The sequence below is a fragment of the Carassius gibelio genome, chromosome B18 (genome assembly GCF_023724105.1).
Source record: "Carassius gibelio isolate Cgi1373 ecotype wild population from Czech Republic chromosome B18, carGib1.2-hapl.c, whole genome shotgun sequence".
NCBI classification, from domain to species: domain Eukaryota; kingdom Metazoa; phylum Chordata; class Actinopteri; order Cypriniformes; family Cyprinidae; genus Carassius; species Carassius gibelio.
In genome coordinates this window covers 14,339,318-14,361,473 of record NC_068413.1, presented here as the reverse complement: position 1 = coordinate 14,361,473, position 22,156 = coordinate 14,339,318, and the positions used below count along the sequence as shown (strand labels likewise).

The window sequence follows — 22,156 nt, the reverse complement described above, 5'->3', positions numbered from 1 at the left end:
AGGCAGGTGTATTGGAGAACGTTGAAGCTAAATTCTGCACATTAATTCTGAACATGGATTGAAGAGCCCTGGGCTATGGCATCGTACTAAATACTTTTAACAATTTTTTAATTGTTTGAAATGATGCATGTCCTGTTATGGATAAACAGAGTTACAGCAGTTACCCCAGTTGCACCTGTACATGAAGCAGTGCTGCATTTTGGGGCATTATAAGTGAAAAAGAAAACGCAATCAAAACTTTTCTGGAGCCAGACTGTTCTCTTCAGAGATACAGTACATCTATATAAAGACACCACCACACACAAAATTTGCAGGTGTGTAAGTGGCTAGAGGTAGGAGTTTGATTAGGCTGGTGTGTCCAATCCTGCTCCTGGAGGGCCAACGTCGTGCAGAGTTTAGCTCCAATCTGCACTAACACACCTGCTAGTTTCTAGTAATCCTTTAAGACTTTAAATTACTGGTTGAGGTGTGCTTAATTGGAGATGGAGCTAAATTCCCATACCTTTAATGTTAGTCTATTGACTGCAAAGGTTTCTCAGTGAAAGTAATGAGCTTACAGGCCACACTGCAATAAATATTCTGTAGTGTGCTTTTGGCGTCTGTATAGTGATCCACAGAGCTCTCGGATAAGCAGCAGTATCAGATGGCTTTAGAAGACTGGAAAACTTTAGATTTAAAACTGTTGGCAAATTTAGTGCCTTTGTCTGCTTCAAAATTTCATTTGACTTTAGTTCAGTTCAGAGCTTTTTAGGACACAGTGATCAGTACATATTTTCAAATGTCTTATTTTATTTATTTGTATCATTTATTTTTGTTCCATGGAAGAAAGAATGTATTTACATTTTTGGCTGAACTATTCTGTTAAATCTCCTAAATGAGCAAGCTGGAGCGATATTGCTGAAATAATTAGTGTTACCAAATATCTTTTTTCTTTTTCTTTTCTTTTTTTCAGAATATTTTCACAAAATGATGGTGTGGGCAGTTCCAGCACATTCCTGCTGATAGCTCATTAAGGGCAGAAATCATGATGGCATCTCACATATCAGATCTTTATCACTGTTCAATTAGTGCCCTGCTCTCACTTCAGACATTTTAGCACCATTAGATTAGCACACTCCATTAGCAGTCCAGATGTTCACTGCCTCCTAGGCATCATACAAACTCATGTTAATTGCTTCATGATAATGTTTATGAATACACATCTGTAAATCTCCATAAGCTGACGGTATGGACATGCATATATATATATATATATATATATATATATATATATATATATATATATATATATATATATATATATATATATATATATATATATATATATATATGGATGTATAGATCTTCAAAGACAGTCTGAGATCTTCAAATGCTGGGTGTTGTATTTCCCTGGAGGTTGAGTTTGACGTGGTCAGTGACTGATAGATTGTTGTGAAGCCTTTAGATTGGCTCAAATGCCCCATAAATAACAGGTTATGTGTACAGCTTGTGTATGTGATTCATCCACTTACATAAGTGTTTTAATGTAAGTGCTAAAATAGCTATAGACATGCAAACTGGTCGTTCTGACTTAAAGCAACCAGAAACGCTCCTCAGAGGGTGGTTTTATTGGAGAAATCTTCTGCAGTTGAATAAATGAGAAGCTGTTGTGTAATTTCATTGGAGTCTGTGGAAAGCGAGGCACATGAGCTGAAACCCATGTGAAATAAAGTGGGACTTTTGTTAATTAACATGAATTGTGATTTTTATATAACATGAAATGCAAGCACAGTGTGCTGAAAGACAAAGTATACTTGTTAAACTCACAGTTGTGTGGACGTTTGTAAAGAAAACAAATGTGTATTTGTAGTGAGTGGCAAGAAAATAAATATTTTATAATGCTCTTTTAAAGATCATTTTTACAGTATGAATAACAAAAACGAATAAATAATAATAATAATAATAATAAACTAATTTGAACGTGACCTTATTCAAATTAGCACAAAGGAATAGACTTGCTGTGTTTTGTAATTTGATTGATAACAAAATCGCCATTGGCTACATGTTATATGTATAAGAGAGACTGGTACCCTTTCGGATGGCCAGCAGGGGGGCAATTGCACTTTGGTGCCACACAGTGATGAGGAGGGTCCATGGTAACACAATCAACACGATGGCAAGAATATCTCTTCTCTTCGGCATCTCCAGGGTTGGTTCTATGCCTGGTCATTACCTGAGAGAGGGAAATGAAGAGAGTCAGACACAAAGAGAGAGACTATACAAATGGAAAGGTATCTGGGAACCTGATAAGAGTCAGGGAATTAATGTACTATCTGATCAAAATGACTATCATCACTTTTTATTAGATTTCAGCTCCATGTGGTCAAGTCAAAAAGTATAAACCATTATGCTGCCTGTCTCAGATCTCTGGTTACTGACCCAAGAAGGACATCAGGTCTCTTTTTTATTGTTTCCTCAAAATATAATCTGGCCAAAATATTACAGAAAAATCAGAGATAAAGTAATTCAAAGACTTGACATTAAACAAATTATAGATGGACTGAATATGGGTTCATTCTCCAAAAGAGAGGATTAAATAATTTAAATTTGTTGTAAAGTAAATAATATTTTTATGATGACAGCATAACAATTTTAGTTTACCACGTCCTGGTTTGGGTCTGATGATAGCAACTCGCCCACTTCTTGTTTATAAATCATCTTCTAAGATGGAATGATGGAACGAATTAGTAACGTTAATGTGGCCACAGTTAAAACGAGGTAACGAATTCGTGGCCATGATTAAACAAAAACTAAAAAACAAATAAATAAGTCGTGTTAATTTACAGTTACGTTACAATATTATATTTTTTTGATGTTCGAATGTTTACAAAAATACACACACACACACACAGTGAAGTAGTTTGCTAAACTTGATATTACTATCGGTCATTTAATATTTATAGTGTAAAATGTCAAATATTAAAAGTTTAATATTTACATCACCGTTACAAATGAAGAAGCGTGATGCAGGAATTCAAGAATTCAACGGTAAAGCCCGCCTTTCTTTGCTTTGATTTGATTGGCCATCTCAATCATTTTGACATTGACGAGCGCTGTTAGACCACTAACATACAGCGCTGTGCGTAATAGACTGCAGCGGGGCAGCATTAATAAAATCAAATTAGTCCCTGTTTAGTCATAACTTATTATTGCTGAGCTCAGAAACAAATCTCAGAAATCACCGTGTGTCTACAACAGGAGGTCTTAACAGAAAAAATCCATCAAGAACAAAAACGAAGTCCTTTTATCATTTATTCTCGCTAGAATTACACTGAACTGTAAACCATTAGTCTAGCAGTTATGATGGAAGACGATTGTAATCAAGGTAAAGACGATTGCATCGAGGCACGTTCATACATCATATTTTCATGAACGCGCATATTCGCGAAGATGTCATCTGGCAGTTGTTTTATGATGAATTAAGCTTTCAATGTCTAGATTTTGGTAAATTTAGGCCTGTGCCAGTAGATGGTGATGAATTAATCTTCACATAGTTTCATAAATTCATTCATTGTACATGTGTAACAATGTGTTCCCTTCCCCAATGTTTTTTTTTTTTGTTTTGTTTTTGTTTTTGTTTGTTTTTTGCATGTGAAGCATGATAATAATAATTATTGTTATTATTATTATTTAATGCTTCACCTATCAGAAAATAAAGATGCCAAAATTGTATAATAAAATAAACATTATTATTGTTAACTTCTCACCCTTAGTTACAAAGGTGTATGGCCACGAGCGTGAGGTCCAGCTGTGACGGCCACATGCCGGAGGTCATCCACCACGCTGTTGGTTCCCAGAGCATCCCATGCTGCGGTCCAAAGTTCCTAAAACACACACACACAAAAACAGACCTCTTTGATGCACAATCTGCAGATTATGTCTGTTCATTTCTGAAAAGACAACCACAGGATATAGTTGATGAGACCATTATTTTGTTGTCTTTCTTCCACCTCCTGTCCAACCTTTACATTGATGAATGTTTTCTGGTCCCAAATCACAATATTAATACCTAGTAAAGCAACCCAGCACTGATAAATGAATCATTTTGCATTTGGAGCAGCATTTGTTTGCTCGCACTCTTCTTTAATCTCAGTGGTAATAATTGCAATACGGGAACAGATGAATTAGCTGTCAGGTGGCCTTTGTGCCAAACCTCTTCCTAAGAGAATAATAATTCTGTTATGAAACTATTATCACTGAAACCCGTCCAGACACACATATGAAAGCTGGGTATATGATGATGCTGTGCCTTGAACCAAGCCTGTCTGTGTGTGTAGGCTGTACAAATGCTGGTTGACTGCAGTAGCGACAGAGTATTTTTAGCTTCTCTGGAGGCAGAAAAATTGAAGAGGAGAGAGGGTTGATTTGTTTGAGAGCAGCATGGCCCCTGTCTTTTATTATTATTATTATTATTATTATTATTATTATTATTATCATTATTATTACATTAAGCAGAAATATAGAGTTAAGAGTGCATGTGGTTGAAAAACAACAGTATATCTAAAATATTCAAGCATGTTTTTATTTCAGTTTTTAGTAAAAATAATACAATCAATAAAATAAACATATCAAACGTCTTCATATCATCAGAAAAGGGTTTATTTTGCAGTAATTAATGGCTGCCTGTATATTATCCCACTTACATGACTGCTTGGAAAATAAATAAATATACATTAAATATGAGTGATATTAAATTATTATGTGAGTTAAAGGAGACCATGGAGTGATATGAGACAGTACAAGAGAATAGTTGCCAGGGACAACAATCTTATATACAGTTTAGCATAATTATGTAGAAGTAATGATAGAAGAATGCCACAGTTGACTAATCAAAATCGTGTTTTCCAATGCAATAAAGGTAAATCTAACAACAGAATTAGTTTAATAGAAACCTGATAAACAATAGATTACATGGGCATTTGAATGTCATTTCAGACTTCATTGATCTGTTATTATATTATTCTTCGCTGTGACTGTCAGGCAGTATATATTTTTAATCAGTTTACATTCACTTATTATTATACTAACAGCACATCAGCCAGTTCACCTCACTTTAGTCCATTCCCTGTTGACAGATAGATTTATCAAGTGTAGGGATTCAATATTAAACTGTCTCAAAATGCAAGTTGCTGAGTCCTCATCTCTCAGGCGGCTGTGTGGCACAAGACCCTGAGACAATATAATAGGCCCATTTTACTAAAATAATGCTGCTCCATTGCAATCACACATGCAGGCAAACTCTTCACACACAGACCAACCGCACTCTGTGTGTATGTTGAGTTTTTAATTCAGGGTTAAGGTCAAGGACATGTAAATCCTGAATAGCTATACTGATCAAAGGAAGTTAAGCAAACGGCACTTTCCACGAAGAGGGAACAAACTTGAAGGGATAGTCCGCAAATGAAAATTTCAAATAACATATTTAAAAAATAAAACTGTCATCATTTACTCGCCATCATGAAATATTGTGAGAAATCTCTCTCTCTCTCTCTCTCTCTCTCTCGAGTGAATGTGTGAATTAGTAAATAAATGGCAATCAAAACGGTTTGGTCACCAATATTCTGCAAAAATATCTTCTTTTGTATTTTTCTGCAGAAGAAGGAAAGAGGGTTTGTAACTTCATGAGGTTGAGTAAATTATGACATAATTTTTTTTTTTTTTTTTTGAGGGAACTATCCCTTTAATCTGAACCATGTTGATTATCAACCTCAGGAGGTCAAAATTCATATCAGAAGGGCTGATTTTTTTCTGTTCATTTTATAGGGTTTAGCTTTGCAGCTGTGTTACTGTTTCAGAGTCCGACATACAACAGCATAATCCTTAAATAAAATACATAACGTAACAATTACTTTAGCCTGTTGCATTTCCAGTAATACATTTTAAATGGTCACACTTCAGTGTGATTCTCACTATTAACTACAGCTTTTAAATAAACCCTTCATTTGCTGCTTATCAATATTTTGTAAGGTAGTTGTTAAGTGGGGTATGATTAAAGAATCTAAAATATGGTTGTGCAGAATAAGAAATGAATATGTGCTTTATAAGTACTAATAAACAGCCGATATGCTAGCAATAGGCTAGCAAATTTGTGTATAAATATTTAACAGCTAAATATTTTTAAAAAAAATGAAAGGATAAGTAAATTTCATTTGTTATTTTTCATTTATTTGAATTCTTATATGTCATGCTGTAGATAATGTTCAAATAATGTCACTTCTTGGGTGTTACAATATTTAGGATACTTTTTGTAATGGGGTAGAAATCAAGAGTCACTCACCTCAGTCCACCTCCCACTAAGTTTGTAAGAAGAAAAGCTGGAGCAGTGTCCATCACTTACAAAAGGGTTTGGAGTAACATGGCCCGTGTATTTTTAATCTCAGTAATGAAAGATGGAGTTGATAAAGCATCTTTTCGTGAATGCTGAGATTTCTGCTGCACCTCTTCTGAACGAGCTAATTGGAATGCACTCCCAGGCCTGAGAGCACGGAGTACAGCACATCATATTAAAGCCCCATCCAGCTCATTTTCTGGCCTGCTTATATATTCACTAATTTCCTGACCGCTGCCCCCCGCTTTGTACGCATCCCAGTAATGACTTAGAACGCTGCTAAGAAAGGTGGCTTGACAGGTCATTATTGATATTCACAACGCCCATTTACCTGATGATCTCAGCACAGATCTATCTCTCTATCCGTCTGTTCTATCTATCTATCTATCTATCTATCTATCTATCTATCTATCTATCTATCTATCTATCTATCTATCTATCTATCTATCTATCTATCTATCTATCTATCTATCTATCTGTCTATCTATCTATCTATCTATCTATTTATCTGTCTGTCTGTTTCTGTCTGTCTGTTTCTGTCTGTCTGTTTCTGTCTGTCTGTCTGTCTGTTTCTACAAGTTGTCAATGAAGTTCTTAAACATTTAATCATAAATCCGGAACAGCTCCATCATGGCCCTTAGTCAGCGCTATGTACACAGATTTACATCTCTGTATTTGTATGCATCAGCTCTATCCTTTCTCCACTCAGTGTTGTTAAATAACCTAATCAGCCAGAAGGAGACGGAGGAAATGCTATTCCCACTTTGATTTAGAGAGGAGTATTTTTTTCAGTAAGGGTAAGTGAAGTAGGTCTAAGCCATTTGCACAGAGATAGATGTGATCGATGGTGAGAGTCCTGTCTTCAGCGTACTAGCTCAGCACTGACGAGAGATTCAAAGGCAAGCCTCAGGCTGGCCATGTCACACTGAAAACCAGCACTGACCTGTCCTCCTTCCACCATTCCATTTATTTTCAGTTTGCAGATTGTAATCTGAAGGGCCAGCCACAAAATTCAGGCTGAGGCCAGACAGCAAACTGAAATTGGTGCCCAGACTGATGTTGATTAGTGACGATGCTCGTGTTGTGTTGCAGCCTCTGAAACATATTAATTGTGTTATTAACCCTTTTAAATATGTAGAAAAAAAATTTCTGACAGAACAAGAAATTGTCTTCCAGACAACACTGTTTAAAAGAAAAAAGAAAGAAAGGGGGGAAAACACAATACTTTGAGAAAAAAAAAAAGATTTGTTTCCATATAGCAGACTTTCTTTTTGTCTCCGCTAATTAGACTTTTAATAATATAAATCCCTGTTTAAATCTGCTTGCTTTTCACATGAGACTTCTGGAAAGCTTGTGTGGTCCAAAGTTGCAGATCAAATTTTAAAGTGCAACTTGTCTCATGTTCCCATTTTTTACTGAATTTCGTTTCTTTGTTCCATTTTCAGAGGCTTCAATAAAGCAGTCATTTAGAAATAATGAAATATAGTTTACCATTTACTATTGATTTACTGCTGTGAAACTGAAAGTATTGAAGTATGTACAGTAATATCGCATTACACAGGCTTTTCATTATAGTAGACATTGGCCTTGATTCTATATTCACAATATCAATACACATTCTGTATCTTCACCTTTGAAGACTCAGACAAACATGAACCCTGTTATGTTTTATTAGCAAATACAGATTTGCCTCATACTTTATGGGGTGGGCTGTCTGTATGACCATGTTAATATCCTAATGCAATGTCTTTCATTTATCATGGTTAAAGGTCATTGAAGCACAACCCCATGCATTTCATGCTAATAAGAGACTTTCAGCTGAACGGCGCTGTTGTGTGGATGCTGATAATAGCCTTCCAGCATTGATCTTCAGTTCACCGATCACAGCATTTTTAGCTGCTAACTCAAAAGTTAATCAGACTGGGAGAAAGCAAAGAGTGGAGGCCGTCTAATGAGGTAGATGTTGAGGAATTCTCACTCTTGGGACTTTTCTGAGTCACCGCATCCAATAATATACATGCACATGCTGGAAAAAGAAATTCAGAAATATGAATTTGATCTTTGCTAATTAAACCATAGGGAAATCACCTGGGGTTGAAAAGTTTTTTTTTTTTTTTCTGAGCTTTTTACCCCCCCAGATGGAAACTAATTGGTGTGGGTTTTAATAAGGAGTGAGTGGATTGGTGTATGTTCCTGTCTTAAACTAGGCCAGGTGTAACATTATTTCTGTTAGCACCATCCATTAATACATAGTAAACTGAAGGAATAGTTCACCCAGAAATAAAATATATCCTTTCTAAAGTTTCTGGTTTTAGAATGCTTCATGGTAAATTTTAAGTTTAACAGGAATATACAGGTACTGTATAAGTTAACAGGAAAGGTTTTTTTTTTTTGTTTTTGTAATGGTGAAGGTCATTTGAGAACTCTACACTTCTTTTCTCTAGAACTGCATTATGGATCTCTTATCATCCAAGATAAGTTACATGACCTTTGAAAGCTGGGCAGGAGGTTCCCACATTCTGAAGGTCAATTACATGTCTAATACAAGGTCTATTCTCTGCTAGACTCTTTCCTGTATTACAGTTTTTCTCAGTCACTTTGCATTTCTCAAATCAGAAATGAAATTCTCAAAACTGCTTGTACAACCTCCACATCATCTAGTCATTTATACACATCATACCAGTTTCTCGTTCTTTTGAACAAGTTGCGATTGCTTTTGTACATTCATGTAATTGATTACGCACATTTATCTGCAGTTTCCTACATTATCAGTTGCTAATGTCACGTTACTCAAAATGTATTATATACTGTAGTTTTCTGTGCAATAGTCTTACCGCTCAAAACATCTAGTCTTTAGTTCATTGTATAAGTCATTAAATGCAAAATGGTTCATCTAGTTGTCATAAACTACCTAGCAGTTTTTTTTTTACACATTATTATTAGTTTATTTGTAAATTTGGCATGAATTGTGCAAGTGAATCTTGACTAATCAAGATAATGTAGATGATAAACCAATGATAAACCATTTCTCTGAAATAGCTCAAAGGTTCATCTCATGAATATTCAGTTGGAAAGCTTATACTGTATAGACAGAGGACAACACAAGAGTTACAATATCTTATTTTCATCTTTGTGGCCATGTTTATTTTTCCTTTTCTATATCACAATGACATGGTAAAGTGTTTTTTTATAATTATTGTTTGGGTCGGACCACTAGTAAAAGTATAACTGGGAATTCTATCCAGTCTCATTCAATCAATATCCCACATATAGTAATGTGTAAATGTGTATGTTTAAAATGGATATATGGCATTCATAAGCATATGGCATACTGCTCAATACAGTAACTGTCATCCAAAATGTTGCCATAGTTTACATCAGAACATCCCTCCAGAGTACACTGTTCTACTTACTTATCCATAAACTATGACAAAAGGACTTGTCATTCTGATGGCACTGACATGTTCATTGACACAGATATTTATTTTTGAGAGGTGAACTAAGGACTTTGAGCAAGAGACTGGCTTTTGCAGGTAATCCATGGTGTTTTTGTTATTTGTGCGAGTTGTTTTGAGAAATGCACTTACTGTTTTGCAAATGTCAAGGATGATTTGAGAAATGTACCAAAGCAACTGAGAAAAACTGTATTGTGGAATAAAAAATTATGCATTGCTATATATCCTTTCCAAGACCGGCCTACTTAGACAGGATCAGACTGTGTTATTATTATAGTTACATATAGTGTTACACTGAGTAACCAAACACAGTTTTTGTTTTTAGTCTTGGGTGGAATTATCTGACATCCGACCTTTTTTTTTGTTTGCATTTATTTTAAACACACAATAAAACAGTAGCAGTAATGTCAGTCTTCAATTTCACATGATCTTTCAGAAATCATTCTTATGCTGATTCAGTGCTCAGTTGGACTGCTTATGTGCTGATTTTTGTGGAAACTGTAATTCTTTTATGAATAGAAAACAGCATTTATTTCAAATAGATACTGTATATTCTGTAACATGTCTTTAATATTACTTTTGATCAATTAAATGCTTTCTTGCTGAATAAACAAATTAAAATCTTTACAGATTATGTTGTGGCACAGTAATAAACCAATGTTTCTGACACATGGTTAAATAACAAATTCATTTCGCATGATAAGGAGAGGCAGGACCACATTTCCTGACATTCTCCGTTTGTCAGTATCAACCACAGGAACTGTGAGACCTTACCGCACCAATTAAAATAATTTACACTGCAACACACAAAATGGTGCCCTATGCAATTTTCTGTGCAAACATCAATACAACTCTGTTGCTCTCTTAATTGCATAATTACTCAGACTGATGATGTGAGGGATTCTGTCCTTTAGCTTGCTGTCACATGCTCTGAACCGTAGGTGTGCCACTGTAAGCCACAGTAATACGCTGATTTATGTTGATGCCTCTCTTATCCATCAAGGTAATTAAAGTGTACAACCATTAGTACCATCTCTGTTGAACTCACTTAAACATTTGTGACAACACTACTAGAGAACAGAAATTTGTATGTATGACAAAATATGCTCATGAATGGAGATATTCTCTGAATGGATATGCATGGCTATGGTGTTATTCCTTTCTGTGTGTATGGATGCCAGAAAACAACCACTACATAAAGGATCTGTGAGATTATTGGAAGGAGACCTTGTTTACTGGCTCATGGCTTCAGAATAGCCCTTTCAAAGTGAAGCATCCAGCCAAAGCGTCATAAAAACCCTGCTTTATACTCTTGGACATTATTTTGCACTGCTGCATATGTACTATAGATGCGAAGAACAAAGACGGTCTCTGATGGAAGCATGCCAGCATTGCTTCCACCAGGGACTGCAGATCCATTTGACCAGAGCTCAATGCATTAATTTCCACATCATTACATCCCATAAAAACCGGCCATCACATCCTAGAAGTAAATATGGAAGTAAAACTGTCATTGTGTTACTTACGATATGATTTCTTTGGAATATGTCTGCTGGAAAGCACTGCAGACAACAGATGGAGGACATACTAAACAAATATACGTAACACATTCCAGAATGAATGATTGATGCAATAACTCACAATGTAACAATCATAATAACAATAGTTGGGTGAGCGATTCAATGACTCATTTATAAAGTCACTTTTGTTACTAAATAAATCAATGCTTTTGAACCAATTGATTGGAGTGAATGATTCAAAGAATCTTAGACTGCATTTATGCACATTTTCCTATACCATCTAGTAGGCGAAAAAAAAATTTATCTGATTGGGTATGTTAAAATTCACAGTATTAATAAAATGATTAATGAACGGCAGAGAAGCAACACAACTAACGTTGGAAATCACGTGACAATGACAACCTGACAAATGAAATAGATCTGGATTACTTTCATCCCAATCCACACACAAACTATGTATACAGAACGTCCATTTGAAAAGTTGTGAAGTAAGTATATATACAAAAAAAGTACAGTATACGATTTTGGATGCAGCCATACCGACTTTCATTACTGAATGAATCAGCGTTTTTGAACAAATCGATTGAGTGAATGATTTAGTGTCTCTTTCATAAAGATTAAATATTGTATAAATTAATCATTTGTCATTTTCCCAATTTTAACTTGAACGTGCTTGGATATTTTAAAATAACCTAATATATCCTCAGGGCATGACAAATCAAAAATGGCTTTGTTAATACAAGATGTGCTCTACATTCTCAGGTTATTCTGTGTGCAGTAGAGGTTATGTCCTTGAACAAGGAAATGTAATACAGCAGACATTCCTTCTGACCTGATAGGATTTCTGGTCTCATCTAACATTTTCTGGCATGTTATAGACAGCATACACTGAGTGCTTACTCCAAAGTCACATTTTAATGTACTCGAGGGCAGATTAATATGACAGAAGGAAAGAACTGCTGACATGTGGGGATGTTTGGTATCAGCAGCAGCAGAGGTGCGGTGTCAGTGATTCAGAGCACAAGGAGTGATTTTGCAGAGAAACCTGACACCTGGCTGGCTTCTTAACCCACTGTAGCTGTACTACCAGTGTCATCATGGCACTTGAACAAGCAGAGAGTGAAGATAAGAGACTAGATACAAAGCCTGAGTGAGACAGAAACAGGTGCAGAGAAGAAACAGCAGTGTGATATAAATAAATAAATGGACAGGTCTGTTCTGAACGGATTGAGGACAGCAGGGAAAACATTGCATAGTAATAATAATGCAATTCAACTAAAATAATCAAAGAGACATTTAAAAGCTTATTCAGTAGACTGTTTCACATTAATATGTTTTCTTTGTTGGTTAAGGCTGAGTACATTTTCTCCAAGTGGTTGTGGTCATCATTTTAATGATCCTGATAGCTATTCTTATATTATTATTCTGCGTGAGAGTGTATTTGTACAGTGCTTCCTGTCCTCCATGCTACTCCGTTCTGCTGAAAGAACACTCAGTTGTTATCTTTTTTATTATTAATAATATTATTATTATAAGTTAGAAGATTGCCTGAATGGGTAGGGACCCACCAAAGTGAAGCCAAATAACTACAGTCTGCGATTGCGTGAGAGCACATAACTCTCTCATACCAGTAGGTGGCAGTAGTCTGTATTCAGCATTCAAACAGGGAAACTGGAAGAGCTACAAAGCAAGCAGCATCTGCTAATGCCGAGTTCACACTGCATGATTTTAGCCCCGATTTTTACTCACCGACAAGTTTTACGAAAGCGCAGACAAATGACTGAAAACAGAGGCAAATTGGTGTGAATTAGTGAATTATTGTGAATTATTAAACCGGTGATCCGACAAATCATGCAGTGTGAACTTAAGTTACAAAATGACACGGGCATTGTCAGCCCTTCTTCTTCTTGTGGATAAAGAAAGAAATGGATAGAATGACAACAGGTGTCTCTCCATTCACTCTCCACTCCGTCATTGGTTTGCTTTCGTTAGTTCCGTTTTTTTCTTGTACAGTCATTCTCTAAGCTGAATATCAGATCAGAGTTCTCTTTCTTATTGACGTGCCGATATGAGCTGATACTTTTAAGTGACTCAGGAACCAACTGAATTTGAATTAAAATCCTATGAATCAGAATCAGGAAATCGGTGTTGATTCCCAGCCTTATGGTTAAGTTACAGATTATGTCTTTATTATATTTATTTGAATACATGTGGAAAAGAACAAACAGCTTCAATTCTGGTGGTTATATCATTACCAGTCAAGGGGAGACATAACCATTGAACTATAAAAGCACTGGAAAGCACAAGCTCAAACCAATCTCTAATACTGTAGATTGAGCGGAAGTGAGTGGGAATTCAGCTATTGCGTAAAGCAATGTATTAAGTGGACTTAATCGAATTGTGGAGGTCAAAGATGCCATGAAGGTTGTTGTGATGAGCTTTATATTCACTCAAAGGTCTTAAATTAGTTTCTGGTGTATTTCCTAAGGCTTTAAGAGGACCCTTTGACTGCCCACATCAAATACTAGTGTACACAAATAAGTTGTAGATAGTTCTTTGTTTATCTATCTAATTATCTATCTAATCTCATCTACATAATTGTGCTCCAGAAATATATTTCTACTATTTTGATTCTTCTCTTTAATGTGTTCATGTTTATTCTTAAGGATACAGTGTCTCCTCTTCTGAGTAAAGCTAGTGTTGATGTTCAGTATCTGTCTTGGCTGAGACGAGATGGATGCTTGCATGAGCATACAGTGTAAATCTGCCTAGAAGGTCTTGTAGAACAGAACAGCTAAAGTCCAGCAAAGCACACTCATTATGACAAGTAATGGCCACACTTCAAGGACTCAGTTTAGTCCGCTATTCATATGACTGTAGTTCTTATACCACTGATCTACACAGCCACCCACAAAGGCAAAAAGGTTAATTCTTCTCTCACTTGTAATGCTGTCGTTTCAGACTGTCTGATTTGGGAACAGGATGAAATACACGAAACTGAGTTGAATTCATTCCCAAGAGCCGAGGGACAGATTGAATAGAAAAGATTGATTGCTCTTGCGCTGCGTGAGATTAAAATTGATCCTTGACTTTGCTCTGTTCCATTTTTTCGAAGTTCCAATATAAACTCCTTAAGCTCACTTGTGAATTAACGTTACTGCTTCCGACTTTGTACACAGCTACAGGGATATTATACAAAACAGAGACCGGTTAATATTTAGTTAAAGGATAGTCTGCCAAAACTAACTGTTATCATTCGATGGTGATTAAATGACCACAGTATTTTAAAATTAAAGGCTATTTTACACATTCATATTTCTTGCACGCTATACACTGTGCATTATTGTGGGCATTATACAACTTATAAAACAACACCAACATGTGTTTTTGTCATTTTTTGCTGTTATTGGAAAATAGAACTACCATATCACATTAGGGAGGACCACTATTGTGTACTGCCTCAGGGCTTCCAACTGCTAAAAAGTTGGGCATCCATCTCGCAAATTCCCACAGAGGATTGTGGGAATCTGGATTTATATTTTTCAGCAGTGAAGGTTCTTCTCCTCCCTCTGGTCCTCCCTGAGGCTCATCATACTGTAATATAAGTTCTCCACTAGAGTTGTTTTTCCCATAGATTTTTGGAGCGTCTCCATTTCCCTAATTAAAAGAAATGTTAATTAGCATTCGTTGACAACACATTGTAAATGTGCTTCATGACCTCATTAGGGCTCAATAAGAGTATTTTCTAGAAATCGGAGCTGAATTTGGTCCATCTTTGCAAATTGGGAGAGACCAGTCCCGCCATTAATCTAGTAGCCCCTCACTTCAGTACAAAAGATCCATCCAGGGGGTGGAGAAAGTAGGTTTAGGGATCAGGGGGTGGAGACTGTAGTAGTTGTTCCTGTTGGGGGTGGGATTAGTAATGAATAGATAATATTGAACTACCACATTCAACAGAGGGGTATTACTTACTAATTCATTAATCAGAGTTTCTTGGTTTTTAAGAGTAGTTACTATGTTAATATTGTGTGCTCATTTGTTCCTGTGCAGTTATTTGTTAGCGATGGAACATCATGCTTAAGCGTTACCTATTTTATTATGTACTAGGCGATATCTTTGATGTCCTTATCTTCCCTTTCCCCATTAAAAACGCCCATTTCACTTCACACATATTTATCATGCAATAATTTCTGTGCATATAAGACATGTTGATTTTGTGTTGCTATTTGCATAGCTTAGCAGCTGTGTGCAAAAAGGCTAGGAGCATGTAAACGGCGTATGGAAGTACTCGCAGTAAATGCTCCACACTGGAAATGCTCTACAATGATGGGATTACTCCAAAGAGCAGAAAGAAACACATGGAAAAGAGAATAAGGTTTAGTCTGGATTTACTACACATGCTTTGGCTCATTTGCTTGCATTACTCGCAGCCATACAAATGCTAAAATCATGTCACATAAACAAGCCACAATGCCATGGGTTTGTCTCAGCCTCTGTATCGGACATTCATGGATTTAATTATGAGTTCGACTCAAATGCGACCGAATCAGTCACGCTCCCACACAGCTGTAAGTAGACTCTTTGGAGTATCTCAGCAGCTATAATTGAACAGATGCAAGATATGAGGATTTTCTGATGATATCGGATCAGTCTCAGGCGCAAAGGTTACATCCTGTTTCAAATGTGGACCAATCCTATCGATTTCTTAATGAGCAGATAAAGAGCGGCCTATTAATAGATCTTGTTCTGGGTTTACAATGGGATGTTTTGTGGATGTGTGCCACCCAGGGGCGTCGGACTGGGGGGGTAAAGGGTACCGAGTACCCAGGGCCCGAGGCAGGGGGGGGGGGGGGCCTTAAAAGTCAGTTTCTATACATACATATACATGCACTAACATTTGTATAGCATTTATGTACAAATAAAAAAGTTCCTGTGCAAAACTAAACTTGTAGTTAGGCACTGGTTTGATATAACAAAGTCATTTTCATTGTGTGCAGGGCACCACCACCCCTCTCGAATCAATGTAAATGGTACGACCCGCAGTTCAGGTGCTTCAGCTGCGGACCAGCGGTGAATCAGTTAATAAGACAGGAGCATAGACAGTAAAATAAGACAGGAGCTGGAGTTAGCCGTGATATGAACTAGGAAGACAGGGGAAGAGTCATGTCTTTCCTTAAGAAAGGAAAATCAGGGCCTCAAAAACGAAAAGAAACGAAGATTAAAAAGAGAAAGGCAAAGGAGGGCAAGCAGTTGCTCACTCAGTTTTTTGAAAAGAAAGGTGAGCTCCAAATGCATAATCGAGCATTGACATTGTTTTAACATAAATATCTACTCTTGGAGGAGTTCTCCCCAGAGTCAGAAGTTTACATGAAAACACTGTATATTTCCCTCCATTGTCAAAATCTAACACCCGCGAAAACACAGATCGTTAGCGCCTATTTTACAGCATTGTTATGCAAATTAGCTCGCGCACGCTCAGGATTGTTATCAGTTTAATGCACATCTTAATGATTGAAAATAACTTATTTTAAAACGTAAAGACTGAATGTCTAGTTTGGTGGTTAGTGTACCCTGTGATTCTATAGTCTGCATTTATTTTAAACAGACAAGTAATCAGCAATTAACTTGTACTTAGCCTACACTTTAAAAAAGGTATTATGACAATAAAGGATATTTTCGCAACCATTTGAAGCCATATATTTCAGTTTCAGACCCTGCAGCAGCAGGCCCCTCATCATGGCCAGGTGAAAGCAGTAACAGTGAGGTGGATGTGACAGTGAGACAAGGTGAGCTTTTAGCGGAATTGCCTGTTTTAACACTTAGTAATTAGTAATTAAGTGTTAAGAGGAAATAAGCAAAATGGGTACATTGTTATTGTACACATTTAAACTTTAAAGGGGCAGTTCACCCAAAAATGAAAATTCTGTCATCATTTACTCTCCCTCAAGTTGTTCCAAACCTGTATGGTTTCCTTTCTCCTGCTAAAAACAAAAGAAGATAATTTAAAGAAGGTTGGCAATTAAACAGTCGCTGGTCCTCATTGACTTCCATAGTATTTTTTTTCCTACTATGGAAGTCAATGGGGTCCATCAGTCGTTTGGTTACCGACTTTCTTCAAAATATCCCACCCATTGATATCATTATGGTATTTGGTACGGGGGCCCAGCAAGATGGTTTTCACCCAGGGCCCAAAATTTGGTGCTACGCCCCTGGTGCCACCCTTAATCGTGGCTGAGAGAGAAAAGCAGATGCTTTTATTCTTTGTAAAACTTTAAGGCTCCACAGAAAGCATTAAGAAATGAATTAGTTCCAAATTGTGAGAGGATTTTTACACACAAGGCTGCTAAGGCGCATGGGTGTCAAATCAAACGCTTTGTTGTGTCTATAATACAGAAGCCTTCTAGAAAACAAGCTTCTTCTCTTAACATACTGCTCTGAGCATGGAAATGGATGGGCTTAAGTGTCTTCCCCAAGAAATATAAACGATCCATGTTTCGGGGTTGCTAGGCTTCCTAGGTCTGCTCACATCTGCCTAAAATTGATAAAACCATGGGCTGATAAACCATATTTGCTTTCAAGAAGACAGATGGACAGATAGATATCAAAATATCTATCTATCTATCTATCTATCTATCTATCTATCTATCTATCTATCTATCTATCTATCTGTCTATCTGTCTTTCTGTCTGTCTGTCTGTCTGTCTGTCTGTCTGTCTGTCTACTGCATACTCTATATTAGAATACTGCTAACTGATTTTAAGCAGTTTCTAATAGACTTTATGACAACCATAAGGACCTTTCAGTGAGTTTTGTAGCTGTAATTTAATCTAACTCAATTTTAAATACTCACCAAGAAGGTTAATTGTGTATTTACATCCAAAAAGCAAAGAAATCTGTGTATCGGTGTAATTATAGATAGTTACTCAGAAGGTAGGTTGATCCTAATTAGCCAAGCAATTTCAAAGTAATTTCTGTGAATACTGTACATATCTGCTAGAAGGTATCTGGAAAATATCTACCATATGCCCTCTGTTTATTGTACTTATGGTTATGTGCTCTCAAACATGTTAACCCTTATAAGATGTGGGTGGTACAGAGAGCAAAGGTAGGGGGAGGCACAACAGCTGCTAGACCTCTGGTGTTAATTAAGTCCAAGAACTGCTGATCAGCCCGGGTCTCTCTTGAAGCGCGCTCTCTCTGCAGGAGCAGGATGTGCCACTGAAACACTGCTGTGCTGCAAAGGACATCTTTCAGTTCAATTCCTCACATCCACAGCCTCCTGGTGCTCTCAGAACCGTGTTTGTGCACCTTTGTATGTTGGTGTGTGTTTGTGACAGCCATTGTGCTGCCTTATCTAAAGCTGCAAGACTCCTCTGGCACTCATTTAGCAGTGTTCAGATTCTGAGTAGATGTCCACAAGCAGAAAGGAGATACGTGACAGCTGGACTCCCGGATTGAACTGAGACTGCTGATTAGCCATCTGTACTTTTGGAAAAGGTGACTAATTTACTTTGGGTTCAGGATTGTTGCAATTTCTGCTTTTCAAGTGTTTAACAAATATATAAGGGCTGTGTCATTTTGTGACGTCTGTCCTGCATCACCAAAGACAGATGTTGAGACATTTTCACATAATTTTGGAGGATTCCATTATTGGCAATGATGGCATTATTGTGGTTTGAATTACACAAAAATATGGAACTCACCTAAGAGTTAAATTGCAAGAATTTCTCTCTTTTCTTACCATTGTGATTTTATTTCTTGCTTTTATGTTTATCTCATAATTACCTTTTTATTATTCACTTTTAGAGGGAAATTGGCTTCCGTACAAAACATACTTATATTTCTTATATCGTCTTTAATAGTAAAAATTACATCATACTATTATCTAGATATTTAATATTAAATTGTGGAATTTTCATTAGTTTAATACAAAAATGTAATGTTTAGCAGAGGAAGATGGATGGAGTCCTCTGAAATTAGTTAAATGCAGCAACAGATAATAATCGAAAGCAAAAAATATAGAATTTTGAGGTTATTTCACACATTTATTATTATTTGAAATAAAATACTCTTATAAATTGTACACAGTGTAACCAGGAACATCCATTAAGACCGGAAATATGAATTCATGTTTTCTAACTGAAAAGAAGAGAGAGAACTGGCATGAAAGAACAGCTTGTCTCTTTCTTTCATAGCTGGGCCTGTGTTTTTAGTGTGTTTCTTTGTAGTACAAATTTGTCTTCATCCAATCAGACGTGAACTGGTTTCATCACTCCTGTCGATTTCTGATTCAGGCAGCCCTCATTCACATACAGAAAAATCATCCATGTAGCCTCTCTGGCTCTCCCTCTTTCCACATCTCAGATTGCATGAATTTATTATGGATTCCAAAACATCTGCGACTTTCACCTTGCATGTTTTACTCGCCCCTAGACCCAGGCAAACACTCTCAGGTAATAGCAGGCCTCACAGATTGTTGAAATCAAATGATGTGTGGTCTCTCCCTGAATCTATTGAGTTTCTAAACCCATTCTCACACAGAAACTGGAATTCTTGAGAGAGCTGGAAACCCTAGCAAACGCTGAAACTTCACACAACCTTGCACATTTGTTTAAATTATTTACTGCGGTAGTTTGACAAACTATGCACTCACACACACAGACTTATCCGAATCCCTAACATGCCCGAGTCTCGCTCTAGGCATTTTGTGGCCAAAACAGTAGCATGACATTGCTGGCAATGCCCCAGTTCCTTCACATCACGTATAGCCAGTTTCAATTTAGTCTCGAGCTCATTATAGATATAAGAACTCAAGGCAAGAACGATCTGTTTTCGTTCATTTCATTCTGTTATGCCGATAATTAAAGTAATGGCCAGTAATGTTTGATGAAGCATTTCATTTGCTCTAATAAAGTCTTCCCTGCGTTTTCTTTTCCACCAAGTAAGCACAAAAGCCCATAATGACTGTAATTGCACAGGCAGAACTGAGGCTCAGAGCAGCTGAGGATACTCACAAGTAATAGTGTGCCCTTTCTCCCGCGGCCAAAGCGGTCACTTCAGTAATCCAGAGACTCAATAATCCTTGCGGACCGGGGGGGTCGAGAGCATGGAAACGGAGGATGAGGATGTGTTTCTCAGATTGCCTGGGGACATCGGGGGCTGTGAGAGGCAGCTGCTGGCATCCAGACCACGTGGGCTGTCACGTCCTCAGCAGGCGGCTGTGGAGACAAGAGGGGTCATCTGTGAGAGAGAATGGTTCATTCCTATCCTCGGACAAAGGCAGGCATTGAGAACCAAGAGGATGAGGGGAGGGCACGGTTGGAGTAGGCGTCATTCATTACTAGAGTTAATTTATGGTGGGAAATATGGATAAATATAAATGTGGACTGTAAGTGGTGTGTTCACACTGCACCAAAAATGATTTGTAATACAAATCAGATGTTTGCAGGTGATGAAGTCAGTTTTATTTGTTCAGATGTACTCATGAAGGCAAATCAGAGGTAAACTGTGTTGCATATTATGTGTTACAGTACATACGGATCCCAAAAGATATAAGATGAGGCACATTTTCAATAATGTTAATTTAATTTGATTTCAGTGGAAACACTGAGGGAATGCACTTCTTTAACTACATAGTTCATAAAGAAAATGTTACTTGAATCATGCAGTATTTATGTTGACTTGTTAAACTTAAAAAAAAATGTTATCAGTCAAAGGTTCTGAAAAAAAAACATGATTTTTTTTTTTGGCCATATGTTATGTATTTTGAGAGTTACATAACAAGTGTACTGCATTCTTAGCAGCTGATCCCAGAAGACTGTTAAACCAGTGTCCTCATGTGCTGACAGTGAGAGATGTTTGACTGGATGTGACCTGTGACGGATGAGGGGATTAGTATTGATCAAGTGTGCAAGCCCACAGACACGGGGGATGAATCAACAATCCATTGCTTTCTGTTGCAGTGTATTCATACAGCCCCCACTCCACCCTGCAGTCAACGCTACTTACCACATCAACCGCACCATAAATCCGGTGGGAAAGGAGCTTGACATTGTGTTTGTCGTTTAGAAATGTCAACCTTAATATCTCAATGATGCTCTATTGCTCTCGGACCACTGCACAAATCTGCATATCGGAAATGTACAGGCCTTATACAGTCAGTGCTTGTCTCCATGGAAACTATACCTATAGCTAATATGGAGGGAATCTGTGGGGGAGGATACTTTGGGGAAGAAATCAAATCACTAATACCCTTTGTTCAAAACTCTTGGTAGAAATAAAAGATTTGAATGTATGTCAGTGTAAATTCATAGTGTAATTCTGAATAAATATTTGAAATGTTGCAGTTAAACACTGCAGTGATCAAGTCTGGGATCAAGTACAATACATCGTGAGTCAATTATCTCCGGCGATGGTTCCTTCAAACATTTCTGTCGACAAACACGTTGGGAATGCTGATGTCAAAATTGCCCGTTTACACCGTAGGCGGAAAATGCAAGAACACACTACAGACAATAGAGCGTCTGCTAAATGTTTGATGTGTGTGGTAAAGTGATGCTGTTGATAATGGCTGGGTCCACGTGTGCAAGAAGACATCTGCCATTTACAGGAAAAATGGTAGGTTTTGTACTGAAAGAGAATTCAACACCCATCTTAGTCTCATGTTATGATTAATTCAGGCAAACCCACATGAAGTAAATGCCTCTTTATTCTGCAGTCATCAATAATTCACTTCTGGCCAAGTTCCGAACTTGTCTCTATAAAGTTTTGGAAGTGACTATAGGAAAAACTGACCTGTGAAACGGCCATGAAAC

At 37.1% G+C, this 22,156-nt stretch overlaps 1 protein-coding gene across 3 annotated transcripts in view; it reads right to left on the bottom strand.

Annotated features, from left to right (window-relative positions):
- b3gat1a (beta-1,3-glucuronyltransferase 1 (glucuronosyltransferase P) a) overlaps nt 1–22,156 on the bottom strand; it is a 73,826-nt gene that overhangs the window by 15,517 nt on the left and 36,153 nt on the right. For all 3 annotated transcript variants that reach the window (XM_052581504.1, XM_052581505.1, XM_052581506.1), the window contains exons 2-4: nt 20,357–20,560; nt 3,747–3,863; nt 2,070–2,212 (exon numbers count right to left, since the gene is read on the bottom strand). In XM_052581504.1, coding sequence (XP_052437464.1) covers nt 2,070–2,181 — 112 coding nt within the window. In that variant the 5' untranslated portion in view covers nt 2,182–2,212; nt 3,747–3,863; nt 20,357–20,560. The remainder of the gene's footprint in view (nt 1–2,069; nt 2,213–3,746; nt 3,864–20,356; nt 20,561–22,156) is intronic.